Genomic DNA, 14,799 nt, shown 5'->3' on the forward strand with positions numbered 1-14,799 from the left:
ATATATACACCAGCTACTAGTAACCGCTAGTAGCATCCAGAAATATATATATAACCCCTTAGTGAGTACACTGGGAATAATAAGAATCAGTTTGGCTATCCAAAGCACTAAAAGAGGGGGTAGCCAAACCTCAAAACGTCACATTGGCGCCCAACTAGTTTTGGCACTCATCAGGAGATAGTGCAGAAGAGTTATGTGACACAAGAAGTGGGAACACACTGAATTACGCGTACGGAGCCGACGGTCGACGAAGGAAGGTGATTAATAAATAAAAACACAGAACCCCAACCAACACCAGAGAAAATTAAACCGACAACGCAGACCGATAGCCGAGACGGGAAGTATAGCAGTGACAACGCTTGACACCAACACCAGGAACCACCCAACGCCAAGCCAAGAGCAGCAGGAGAAATTTGGGACAGGACAACTCGCCAACAGCGGTACCGGAGACAACTCAGCGCCAAACCTGAAAAATAAAATCATCATTAGCAGAGACAACAAACGAGATCCGGGACAACAGGATGAATATCGGACTACTGACAATCGTCATGGGACTCGCGTAAGTACTGAACAAGCTTAAAAATTCCTCCTATTCGCACACCGCGATCTTTGGCCAGTCGGACCCAACGACGCGACCGACGGAACCGAGACTCGCGACCATATTTAACACACACAGAATTAAATACAATAGACATGGACGGCGCGTCAAACGAAACCACCACGGGAGGACCGACGGAACCGGTCAACCGCGAGACGACAACAAGTAACCCGACGGCAATATCATGCGTAGCAAACACGACAACCACATTCACAACCTTACAGTCGAGAATAACAGCAAGTACGGTCGCACCAACATCAGTCGGTATTCCCCAACCTTTCGCGTTCAGTTCCCCAATACCAGGGAACATTAGACCAGAAATGGGACAGATGGGTCCGCCCTACAGAAATAATCGATCGGATTTGGGATTAGGACCATTTAGCCCTATGCTAGGAATGAATTACGCGATGGGGAGACAAGAGTTGGGACAACAATTTCACAGGGGCAATGGAATCGGTAGATCGGAAAGGGTACCCGGAAGCCCTATGTCGGAATTGAGTGCGAGATTTGGAAGGGCCAATTTCGGTCTCGGAGGACCGAATACGGTCCCTCAAAATACCTTCGAAGACGGGAATGTAGGACAGGGAGCTTTCTCAGGTCACGCACCACAAGCTCACGGATTGGGCTTGGGATACAATCCATGGGCAGATCACGGCTACGGAGAAGATCAACGAGTGAGGAATGCAATAAGACCATTGCCGAAATATGAGGTAGGGGATGATGTAGAGAGATTCATCACCAGCCTGAATATGTCACGAAGACTTTTGAGGCCGGGAGATGAGCTAAATTTTCTGCACCAGTGCCTGCCAAAATCGGTCCGAAAGCAAGATTGGCGGTAGAAAGCGCGCTAACAAGCATAAACTCGCTCGATGACCTTGTCACAAAGCTTCGCTTATCATTCGGAACTAGGGAAAACCTACGTCAAATTCTGGGAAAAATGTCGCGTCTGTATCAACAATACGGAGAATCGGTCACAGATTACGAAGCGCGATTCAGGGCTCTGCAATTAAAAGCACAAAGTCGACTTGACACGGATCCGACGGCAGATTACGGGATCACGATCCACGGTATTAAATTAAATATGAGGGAAGCCTTTCTCGCCGGACTCAGAAGAGACATCAAGAGTATGATGTTTCCCCTGACTCCAGCATCTTTTGACGAGGCCGTCGGACTCGCGGTCACGATCGAGTCGAAAATAAAAGAAACCGAGGATTTCGAACAGCTACGGAGGCTGCATGCAAAACCAAAACAGTCTCAAGGGCAAGGGAAGATTCGAAGAATCGAATCAATCGATGATGACGCGATTGAGGCTGATATGAGAGCAATGAACATCAGGTTCACAAACTCCACAAAATCCGACGGACAGAAACGTGTAGTCCGAAACGAAAAGAACAAACCCGAGTACCGAGGGGGGAAACAGTCAGACAAACGGGTGACGAAACCTAACACCAACGATAACGTTTGCTACAGATGTGCCAAACCGGGGCACTATGCACGGGATTGTAGAACCCCCGCTCACCTAATAAAAAAACAACGTCCAACGAATAAAATCGCGACTGAAGAAAAAAGAGAAGACACAAAGAACGACCAAGAGGCGGTCGCTAGTACCAGCCAAAATTTAAACTAAAAACGAGTCCAGAAGAGCTGCGCGATCTAGGACTCGAAGACATGGGCGAGTCAAAAGCGCAGAAAAAAACAATATATAAAACGGCCCATGTAAATTTCCGCGTAATGGACATACCTCCCACCCAAGTACATCTAAAGGTAGATCGAATGAAGGGAAGGGAGGGGAAATTTTTTGTAGACACGGGAGCTGATGTCAATCTAGTACGATCAGACAAACTCAGTCCGGAATTAAGGATAAATCGTGAAGAAATAATAATTATCAAAGGGGTTACACCGGGGAAATCGAGAACGATAGGGTACGTAACTCTGAACGTAGAAGGAATCGAAGACAAATTCCATGTCGTCGATTCGAGTTTTCCCCTTTCAGAAGATGGAATGCTGGGCAGGCCATTTCTGAAAAGCAGGGCAGTCAAAATTGACTACGGGGAAGACACCCTTACAATAGGGGAGGGGATACACACATTTTTAAATACGGAATCAATTTCCCTTCCGCCTAGGACAATTAAATTAGTCTACGTCAGAGTAGGTAAATTCGACGCAGAAGTCGGTTACCTCCCGCGAAGGGACATCAAATCAGGGGTGTACTTCGGGGATGCGATAGTGAAACCTAGGGAAGGTGTAGCTTTTTCATACGCGTACAATACCCGGGAAACCGAAGAACGATTTAAAATTCCATTTGTCGACTTAGAAGAAATAGAGTCAATTGCAACGGAAGCGGAAATTAAAGCATTCAGCGAATCAGAGAGTTCGGAAAACCGGTCGGAGAGAACCAACAAAATAATGGAAATGCTCCGGCTGGAGGGTCTGGATGAGGAAGAGCAGGAAGAGGCAGAAAATTTAATAAGATATAATCCTTGGGTATATAAACTTGATCACGAAAAACTAAAAGAAGCCAAAATACCGGGATATCAATTTAAACTAAAGGACGACGAACCCGTCGTAGTCCGACAATTCCGCCTGCCCTTCCACATCAGAGACAAATCTAAAGAAGAAATAGATACCACGCTGAAAGCCGGTATCATCGAACCCTCTGACTCACCGTATAACTCGCCAGCGTGGATGGTTGCGAAAAAACCAGGCCCCGACGGAGAGAAACGGTGGCGTATGGTAGTCGATTTTCGTCGACTAAACGAAAAAATGGTCGCGGACGCATACCCACTACCCAATATCACGGATATACTCGACCAATTAGGGGGCATGAGATACTTCTCAACATTCGATTTGGTATCCGGATTCCACCAAATCCCTCTAGCCCCGGAGAGTCGCCCCAAAACAGCCTTCTCAACCACGGGAGGACACTATCATTATACCCGAATACCAATGGGCATTGCGAACGGTCCACCAGCCTTCCAGAGGTCAATGGACGTAGTATTATCCGGACTACAGGGGGCAGGGTTATTTGTCTACATGGATGATATAGTCGTCTATGGAAAAACTTTAGAAGATCATAGAGAAAAATATAAATCGTTCGTGGACAGACTCCATGATGCACAAATGAGCCTGCAGCCCTCTAAATGTGAATTTTTAAGGGAAGAGGTAGCCTTTTTGGGGCATTGCGTCAGCCACGAGGGAATAAAACCTAACCCCAAAACAATAGAACCCATCCTAAAATATCGAAAACCTAAGGATAGGAAGGGAATTAGACAATTTATCGGATTGGCGGGGTACTATCGGAAATTCATGGAGAATTTTGCGACAAAAGCACGCCCCCTAACGGAACTCTTAAAAGAAGAGGTCCCCTTTGAATGGGGAGAAAAACAAGAAAATGCATTCACAGGAATAGCCCGAGAAATAACGTCATACCCCATACTACGACACCCAGATTTTTCTCGACCGTTCATCGTCACGACCGACGCATCAGATTATGCGGTCGGGCCAATCCTCAGCCAAGGCAAGATAGGCGAAGATCTGCCTATAAGCTATGCCTCGCGAGTAATGACAAAACCAGAAAAAAACTATACAACTACAAAAAAGGAACTCCTAGCGATAATATTCGCGATTAGGCAATTCCGACCATATTTATACGGAAGAAAATTCACCCTGATAACCGATCACCAACCACTAGTGTGGCTGAGGTCAACAAAAGACCCAGGGGCCCAATTACGTCGTTGGGCAAATGAATTAGAAGAATACGATTATGAAATCAAATATAAACCGGGAAAGTTAAATTTAAACGCGGACGCGCTATCACGAAACCCGATACCTGAGGAGACAGAAGAAGTCACTCAGGAGAAAACCGTCGCAGTCATATCCGGAATGAACGCGCAAATTTGGGACGTAGAGGGGGACGCGATATGGTACACTATCAGACCAAGTGGCCAAAGAATAGGACCATGTGTGATCGAAGAAATATGGTCAGATAACAAAGTACTGGTCATGCGCGGCGATAGACCAGATATCGCTCGGGGGGAAAACATTGTGGCAGTGAATACCCCCCCGACAGACTGGAACACAAGCGAGACCGGGATTGAAGCGGTCTCAGCTTACGTCGACATAAAGGTCGGTGATATGGTATGGCACAAGAAATTCTCACCATATCACACGGTGGGACCACACGAAGTTATCGCACTCCTTTCGCCCGACGTAATTAAAGTCAGAACAGGGAATGTCGATACACACGTGTCAAAATGCCGAGTCGTCTCAGTAAACGAAGAACCAAATAAGGGTCCTAGAACGACTTCACACGGAAGCCAAGACGCCGGTCAACCAATAGAAACCCAAGAAAACCGCCCGACAAAAAGGAAGCGAGGACGCCCACGGAAAATTCTTGTTAAATCAGGGATACGAAAACGACCCTCGAAATTACCAGCAGTTAAAAGAAAAAGAGGACGACCGCGAAAAATCCCACTTGAAGAAATATCTACAGAAGAGGAAAATATTGCAAAACGCCCAAAAAGAAACACGCAACCCCCTCAGCCAAATGAAGAACCGGAAACAGAAAGAGAGAGCTCTAACTCCGGAAGCGAACCCGGAAGTGTATTCGACCCCACACAAGAGCCAATACCAACGTCAGATGAAGATATGGGTCGACAAAACTACCAAGAAGATAACGCAACAGCTGACGAGGAAAACGAGACGACACTCGACAACCGAAACGAGATCGACAATAGTCAAAACAGAGAACCACTGGATGACGCAAATTACGATGCATGGGAGCCGCCGACGGACGCTGATAACAGCGAGGGAGAAGACCCCCCTTTTGTCGACAACGAAGAGGCACCAGAGTATCAACTGTCTGAAGAAGAAGACAACGAGAATGTCCGACACTCTCGAATGCACGTGACGGAAGAAAAACAAAACTTCGCATTTTTTCTCCCAGCATCCGGAGAGCCGGATAACGCATGCCTTAGGGTATTAATCGAAAAGGAATGGATACAGGCAGAAGAACTGACGTCACAACGGTGTCAAACGGGAGAGGTAATTAAAATAAGGAAATCCGACAAATGGGGATTTGGCCTGGTCATTAAAGATGACTCAGAGGCAGAGGTCCTCGAGGATAACATTGAACGAACCCTAGAAATATTTCTCGAACTAATAACAGCCGAAAATATAGAAATAATAAGAATGGCACACGACTATGATTGCCTATCGGGACGATCACGAAGAACAATCAGAACGACCCTGAAGGAAAAATTACGCGGAACCAACATACAAGTAATATTATGCGCAAGATTACTCGAAGTACCGACTACGGAAGATCGCATTTCCATCGTTGAAGAAAAACATACATCAACGATAGGAGGACATAAAGGTATCACCAAAACCCTACACGGAGTGAAACTCCAATACTATTGGAAAAACATGTCCCAAACGGTCCGAGAATACGTGAACCTCTGCCAAACCTGCCAACGCAAGAAACTAACGAGGGAGAAGGCCCGCCACCCCATGATCATTACTGATACACCAATCGACGCGTTCGAGAAGGTGTCTATGGACATCTATGAGCCCTCCGGCAGGAGCCACAGGGGACATGCATACCTATTGACAATGCAGGATTGTCTAACGAAATACGCCTTAGCCGTGCCATTGAGAACGGAACGAGCGGAAGACGTAGCACGGGCTCTCGCACGCAGATTAATATGTACATTCGGCGCGCCACAGGCCCTCTTGTCGGACAGAGGCACAAATTTTACAAGTCAGATCACCGCGGAATTTTGTAAATTATTTAGAATTCGCCACTGTCTGACTACCGCGTACCACCCCCAATCAAACGGATCCCTTGAACGCAGTCACCATGTCCTAACCGAATTTCTAAAAACCCAAATCGGAGATAGCGGAGATTGGGATAAATGGATAGATATGGCGATGTTTGCGTATAATACGAGCGTACACGAAAGCACGGGATTCACCCCTCACGAGCTAGTTTTCGGAGTAAAACCACGCGTACCCTCAGCAAGATCGATCGAGGGAATCGGAGGCAAACCCTATCGCGTATTATTCCAAGAATTAACCGAAGGATTAAAAAGAGTACGCGAACAAGCCCGGATAAACCTCATAAAATCGAAACAAAGATCAAAAAAATATTATGACCGAAAAGTAAGGGAAATATCGCTTCAAGTAGGAGAATATGTTTGGCTCTTAAAAGAGCCCAGAACGGGAAAAAGGGACGATGATTGGAAAGGACCATACCGTATTCTGGAAATTTTAGATCACAACAACGTGAATATCCAAATGGAAAGAAGATCAAAAATTGTACACCGCGACAAACTAAAGAAAGCGCGTCTCAGGGAAACCGAAAACCGCCCCGATAACCGAAATTAGAAAAAAAACAAAACGACGAAATATTACCCGTTTTTCGAAAATTTCCGGTATATGAAAAAAAAAAAAAAAAAAAAAAGAGGGGATATAAAATAAAATAATAACTCACCAAAATTGAAGAAGGGGCATCATCTAATTTGGCAGCAGTTGACTCCGGAAACCGAACTGGAGACGAGCTGGATGGAAAAAGAAAAAAAACAACAATGAAATTTTCAGAAAATAAAAAAAAAATATATTAAAATATTTTTAAAAAAAAATTAAAGAAAAAATATAGATCCTGGACGCGGTAAAACCGGGTACGATGGCCGCATCAGGAGAAAAAAAGGATTCCCTCAGCCTTAGACACCGCGAAGACGATCCTAGAAAAGAGATTATAAACACGCCACACAGCATAGAGGGTAATGATAAAAAAAAGGGGGATCAACTTACCAACTATGGAGCAACACCTGAGTCAGACGGAATCACCGACGACTGTCGGGATTCTGGGAGACGACGTCCGGATCCACGACGACGTCCGGATCCTCGTCGACGACCGGAACTTCGAGGACGCCCGGCACCTGGGCGAGATCAGGACAAATGGATAACCGACTTATCCAGTCCCCGGGCGTGAATCGACGGGACCGACGAGCCGTCTGTCGACCCGATCCATACCCCGATTCGGGGCGAATCCCTAAGAAAACAAAAACATAAATTAAAAAAGGGGAATAAATTATCGTGAGTAATAAATTAAAGACATGAAGCCTTCCCCAAGAAGCACCACTGAAGGAGGAAGAAGCGGGTGACGTAGGCCGTCCCCCTCCTTCCCGCGGTCCCCTACTCACGACGCTCCCACTTGAAGGAAGAAGCGGGTGACGTAGGCCGTCCCCCTCCTTCCCGCGGTCCCCTACTCACGACGCTCCCACTTGAAGGAAGAAGCGGGTGACGTAGGCCGTCCCCCTCCTTCCCGCGGTCCACTACTCGCGACGTTCCCACTTGAAGGAAGAAGCGGGTGACGTAGGCCGTCCCCCTCCTTCCCGCGGTCCCCTACTCGCCACGCTCCCGCTTAAGGAAAGAAGTAAATGACGTAGCGCCCCCCCCGCAGTCCCCTGTTCGCCAGTCTTATTATAAATGGACCCCTCAAAAATTATAAATATATAATGCAATTTAATAATAAAAAAAAAGGGACTTACCGGTAAAAGCACCGCCGGTGGAAATAGGCTCATCCCCATTTGGTGATCGGGACACCTTGCTTAGTAATCCGTGCTGAGACATCCTTCACCAATCGAAAGAGAAAAACCCTCACAAAAATATTTATACACGCACTCACAAAAATATTCACAAAAACTTCACTGTTCGTCAAATGTCAAACGACTGGTGACATACGCCCCGCAATTGCGACCCGATAATCTGACACCCCCCCCCCACCGGAAGAGCATACTCTTGGGCACCAAGAAAGACGTCGGGCGACGACCGATATTGATACCGAGAAAAATGACCAATCAATCTCGCTGGCGCACCAACGACGATTATTTAAATTTCGAAATTCCCTAGGGACACCCTCGTTCATTGTAAATTTACACTAATTTGTAAACATTAATCTATTTAGAATTGTGAATTAGGGTAGCGAGAAGATGAATGGAATTGGGCCCAGAAATGATAATACGGATGATTATCGGGTGCTGAGAGAAATTTTACGGTTTTGGGGTAAAGGTTATATATTGATGCATGGAAAAAAATATTGCGTATTTTACTGGATTATTTTTCCCACCCAAATTTCAGCCAATAGAATTGCACCATTTGTTGATATTTTGTATAGCCTACCTCGAATATCAGCGATAATTTTTTGAATATTTTGGTAAACAAACGACACTTAACCACATAAACCTCTTTTCATGTCATGGCACAATTCTCTTGGCCGAAATTTGGATAGGAAAAATAATCCCCTGAATACCACTCGAGCTTCAAAATTATAGAATATTTCCCTCTAGGTTCCCTGCATACAAATGAAGTCGTCAAGTTTTTCAGGAAAAATCACTCGTGCTTCGCACTCGTGATTTTTTAGCCTGAAAAACTTGACTCCTTCATTTGTTTGCAACGAATCTATCGGGAAATATTCGATAATTTTGAACCACTTGTGGTATTATATGTGAATATAATTCCAGAAATTAGAGGGAATAAAAAGATGGGGTGAATACATGCGTGGGATGTTAGAAATTTTTTTTTAATTCACTTTGGTGATTACGGAGATATCTGAGACTCATTTTTTTTTAAATAAAGGGGCTTTGAGAATATTAATTATCACTCTCAGGATATTTTTAATGGATCAATAGTTCTAGTAACTATTGCACCTGAAAATTTGGTCACCTAAACTTGTTAAAAATTTTAAAAAATTAAAATTTATCAAAAAAAAAAATACTTACTTCATTGGATTGAGAATAATAAATTATAGTTTTTGGGATAATGAAATAATTATTTCGAACTGATCACAGCTCCATTAGTTGTAAAATGCTATATAAATATGTTACCAGGAAATTGAATAGAGGATCCCGCATGATCTCTACCTCTGTCAGGAATATATTTTAATGTTTTCACATTTCGCCCGAAAAATATTCTTATTTCTGACTGATGAACTGTAGAGTACAATCAGCCAGGAATAAGAAGGGGAGTGAAGGACGAAACGTAACCAACAAAATAGCCGCGTATGATTGGATGTTTCAGGCTCGCAGGGAGCCCGGAAACTCCAGGCGTGGAGATCACACGATTAGAGGGAGGAAACGGAATCCTAACCACTAAATATGCGAACCTGCGAATCTATCACACGGTGTGGAATATGATTACACATATCGACATAACAAAATTCCTAGAGAAAAAACAAATCCTCACACGACACTGGTTGGGAATGAAAGGGATCTGTACCCAACTACGAGGCAATTGTAATTTTGAAGACCAATTAGACCAGGTAATTAATCGGCTCGATATATTAGACGGTACTCATCGACACATGAGAGAATTGTTAGCAGAAACACCGGAGAGATCGAAACGAGCGGTCCTCGGATTTATCGGGAAAATAAGCAAGATTCTTTTCGGGACAATGGACGAAGATGACGCGGACTATTACGACCAATACATAGAATCCCTACAGAACACAACTAGGGAAACCCTAGCCCTTCTGGCGAATCAAACGCACATTATTCGATCCGAATTCGAATCAATCCACCAAACTATTCAAGGTCTAACTAAAGAAATTAAGACCTTGAACGCGACAGTCTACGTAGCCATCGGAAACATCCTCGAACGTATCGACACTATAGGGATTAATGGGAAAATGGCGAGCCTTATATCAGCCTTCGATGCGGAACTGAGCGAATATGAGCTCGACACCCAAATGCTGATTAACGCCATCCTATTCGCGAAAAGAGGACAATTGCACCCGTCAATTATGTCGCCAGAAAATATCCTGGACGCGGCTAACGAAGTAATTCAACATAATCGGGGGGCGGAGTTCCCGGTCCCCCTAGAAATCCCATATATCACCGAATTATTAAAACTCGCGGATCTGACGGCCTATTTTCATAAGGAAAAGGTCGTATTCGTCATCACGATACCGATACTTGAGCTAACAAAATATATCGTGTATAGACACTTGACATTGCCGACAAAAATTAACAATACCTCAACGTCTCTAGTGGCCTTTATAACGCCAAGTTATCCCTACACCGCTATTTCGGAGGAAGCCAATACGTATCTCAAGCTTGACAGTGAAGAGATCAACCACTGTAAAACGGGAATGATCGGCCTTATATGCAAGACCGCACGACCCCTATACGAGGTCAATGGGAACAAGGATTGTGAGGTACAAATGAGCTCCAATCCCCGTTTTTCGAGCTCCGAAATATGCGATGTACGGGTAAAATCAATGGACCGAACATATTGGGCCCGAATAGGAAATTCCAACACATGGGTTTTTTCCGTCGTCACGGAAGACGAAATACGGGTAAAATGCACAAGACGCGAACCCGCCACGATCATCATTACGGGAACCGGAACAGTCACCCTAGCGCCGGACTGCGAGATTCGATCGCGATCCGTCACCCTCACCCCATTCCAAGAACTGACGTCGAAGTTCGACCTAAAATTCGTGGACCGAGCCGTCTTCGACATACCGACCCTACTAAACAAGACAATACGCGGACTCGGACCGAACAATTTGACGGAAATCTTAGGCGATATAGGCCTACTACAAACGGTACAGGTTGGACAGAACGACGAGGACAGCGTCACAAGGGACAGTCTCGGGCTGCAAGTCATTATCGATAAAGCCCGAGCGCTGTCCAGACAAGGGGATACAAACAGAAGACTGAGGAGGGTTGAACACGGGTTAGGATACGCGGGGATTTCGCTAGGAATTCTTGGGGTGATTGCCGCGGCATGTTGGAAATTCTCCCTATGGTCGAAGGTCGCGACGCTATGTGGGGGAGTTACGTTTTGTTCAGGTACTCGAAACAGGGAGAACGAGCCCCACCAACCGAGAACCAGGACCCCATCGCCGCAGGCGCCACCACGACGATCACGCACGAGAAAAACAAACCAAGAAGTACATCTTCCGATGAAGACGCTCGCTCGAGGAGTACGACCGGGGCCTACAGCCACCATCACGGAGATTGTGGAGCTGGACGAACACTTGGAGCCTGTCGAACCAAGTCGCCCAGTCGAGACAGCCGCCCCCCTCACCACTCAGCTTGCGCTGATTCCCCAAAATCGAGTCACGCACACCCAACAATATCAGGCCCTTCCGATGATCATCGGGCCGCCGGAACGAACAGGAGCCCAGGGCTGGCAGATCGTCAGCCCATACTGGAACGGGGAGACGTCTTACTCCAGACCACCCCTCCAACACGACCTGGGAGGATGGTAACCAGCAGAACCAACCCCGAAAGCACCTATCAACGACCTCGCTAACTTATTCTTACGCTTATCCGAAAGGAGTTAAATACTGTTCTTGATAAGGACTTTAGCAATAAGAAAACTGTAAGGGTCCGGTCGATAGGGATAGTTTTAAATTTGCTCATATAGCAGGGATTTTGGCCCTTATGGCAGGGAAGTTGATAGCCCTTTTGGCATAAGCCGAGGCCCTTAAGGCACAGACTATATTAAAATTCGTTTCTTTTAGTTTAGTACTATTGCCACCTGATTGTGAACCAGGGTAGCAATAGTTTTATCAGGGGAGTGTGACGTATTGGCCTCCGCCAATGCGTCGTTTTTGAAAATCGATGCCCAGACATGGGTCAGCAGTCCCACGATGTCTTGGAGACGCTGTGGTCAGCTGCCCCAGTGTTTGGAGGATCGGTTTGCTCCCTGCAACGCCATTTGGACAAGGGACTGAACAATCCAACGGATGTTTAGACCATTGTCAGCACCCAAATGACGCCACAGCAGGGATCAAATAAAGCAGTTTCAGGGCTTTTGGCACGTCCAGTATACTGTGTGACTGTATGAGTCTTGCGTCAATGATGACACAAGACAATATTGGTGCAAAAAGCCGTGGAACTGCTTAGATCAGCGATTTGGACTTGGAGGAGATTTAGAGACTCGCAGAGAGACAGATACCTTCCAGGAGCAGACCAGACAGGGTCTTCCACTGCTCGTAACCGCGCTCCAAGTCCAACTCATAACCACCTAATAACGCGATACCGACCCACTCGCGCAAGGAGTGTATACCATTAAGATCAAATACATATATATATTTAATACATTCCGCGAGTGAGATTATTAAGTGTTGTTCCCAACCCGTCACCAAGATACCCCTCCTAGAAGAGTGAACCCGAAGGGCTCACCGAGATCTAGCCGGACGGGGCACGACGGCCCAGCAGAAGGGGACAAGACACAGGAGTGTCCCATCACCATCAGTCCCAAGAGGGGATATATATATATACACCAGCTACTAGTAACCGCTAGTAGCATCCAGAAATATATATATAACCCCTTAGTGAGTACACTGGGAAAAATTGAAGAAGAATCAGTTTGGCTATCCATTGCACCAAAAGAGGGGGTAGCCAAACCTAAAAACGTCACAATATTAATAATTCATATAAATTATATTAATATTATCTTCAATTAAGTATTCTTTTATTATTCACGAAGGAATTAATATAGAAAAATTTATTAATAAAATTTACATTTGCAAATCTTTAGTCATATATTGCAATAATTAACTAAGATTTGAGTTCATGAGTATATTGAAGCCACACTTAAAATTGTTTTTTTTTTGTGTATTTTAATATCATATTGTTTTAAATATTTCCGTTCCCAACAATCATCAGAAGGATCACAAAATATTATTATTGAAACTGGACGTCACCCTGATCAGTTAAACACAAGGCATACTATCAATGTTGTGTAAGACTTTATTAATCGAATAGTACCAGACTATTTTAAACTATTGCATCTATTGGAGATATGTGTTCTTCACATGTTAAACTACAAGACGGAAGTGAATTAATTATGATTGTAATATAGATTTCACCTAATAACAAAATGGATCATCTCATTTCATTTTTACATGAAAGGTTATTTCCTTATAGTCAAACAGGTTCAATAATTCTTAAAACGAATAAACATAAACTACCATTACTTTTAGCTGCATATTTCAATGTAAATTTTGCAAGAGCTGAATCAATGCCATTAATGACATTTCTTCAAAAAGAATTTCAATGGCAAATCAATAACGATCCAAAAGAATCTACTACCAAATATGGAACAACAATAGATGCTGTATTTGTGAGATATCTTGATGGTGTTTCATCCAATACTTTTGTAACGTACTTTAGTTATCATCGACCAATCGTCACAGTAATACCGGCAGAGGAAAAATCGAATATAACTATTATTGAAGCCACAGATGAAAATATTTAAATTGTGGCAACTTGATACTAATATCGAATTTTTATATCATGTAAATAAATGTTTATTAAATAAAGTTACCATTTACTGTAAGAATCTCGTAATACTTCATTTTTTCATTAGGCTATATTTAATTCCTGTAATAATATTATCTTTTATGCATATTACTTGTACACACACGATGTTTCATTATTTTGGATTGTTTGTTTGCTTTCATTATTTTGTCGAGTCCTTCCGTCCTCGTTCACTGTTGGAGAGGAGTTGGTGGTGATGGAGACCTGTTTGGAGGATGTAGACCAGGCTGAAGGCATCAGCAGTTGGAAACGCAGTTTTGAATTATTGCAAAGGTGCCGCGCTCCTGTCCTGGGACAGCCGTTGGGAGGATGTGGCCGGCTGACGGGTGGAAAGTTCTGGACTCGACCGTGGTAGTGGGGTGTTTCAGAGTGGAAGATGAGTCAAGTTGATATTTGTGGAAATCGTGGACTTGAGTTAGAGTCCTCCTTTGATGACAGTTCATGCATTCTTCTAATTCACCAGTTCCGTGACATCCTTGAGGGATCTGTTGAATTTTTGGGGACTTCCCCAAATACAAAATTCACTCTTTCTCCTCTGCTAAAAATTGTCTAGAACTTTATGGTGGCCCCCAAATGTAGAAAAAGAGGGAAATGTTTTTAGTGCCCGTTTTACGTAGTAACATTTGGCGACCAGAAGTGGCCATGGAGCCATAAAATAAAAAACTTTTTCGGGGGTGGAAATGTTTCGGTCCATGAGGCCCAAAATATTATTTTCGGAGTTCAGTCTATCGTTACGATCTTTAGAGGAACATACCTCCTGGCATAAGTTGAGCCAAACATAGAAATAAAATATAAAGTGTGCAAACTAAAAGTGTTACTTATTTCAATCCCATATTCCAATAGGATCAAATATTTCAATGAGAT

General features: G+C 44.3%; 1 protein-coding gene across 1 annotated transcript; it reads left to right on the plus strand.

The window, feature by feature from the left end:
* Window positions 1–397: 397 nt before the first annotated feature.
* On the plus strand, window positions 398–13,093 carry LOC135171426 (uncharacterized). The gene is made up of 2 exons (XM_064137953.1): window positions 398–559; window positions 9,680–13,093. Exons 1-2 carry the CDS (start codon window positions 522–524, stop codon window positions 11,874–11,876), a joined length of 2,235 nt encoding a protein of 744 aa, XP_063994023.1. The 5' UTR covers window positions 398–521; the 3' UTR covers window positions 11,877–13,093.
* The last annotated feature ends 1,706 nt before the right edge of the window (window positions 13,094–14,799 follow it).

Source organism: Diachasmimorpha longicaudata, chromosome 20 (assembly GCF_034640455.1).
Source record: "Diachasmimorpha longicaudata isolate KC_UGA_2023 chromosome 20, iyDiaLong2, whole genome shotgun sequence".
NCBI classification, from domain to species: domain Eukaryota; kingdom Metazoa; phylum Arthropoda; class Insecta; order Hymenoptera; family Braconidae; genus Diachasmimorpha; species Diachasmimorpha longicaudata.

What these genes read in the sequence shown, in the direction of transcription:
- LOC135171426 (XM_064137953.1), top strand. Translation starts at nt 522, where the DNA reads ATGAATATCGGACTACTGACAATCGTCATGGGACTCGC. An exon ending in ACAATCGTCATGGGACTCGC is followed by an intron (nt 560 to 9,679) that starts GTAAGTACTGAA and finishes TGGATGTTTCAG; the next exon opens with GCTCGCAGGGAGCCCGGAAA.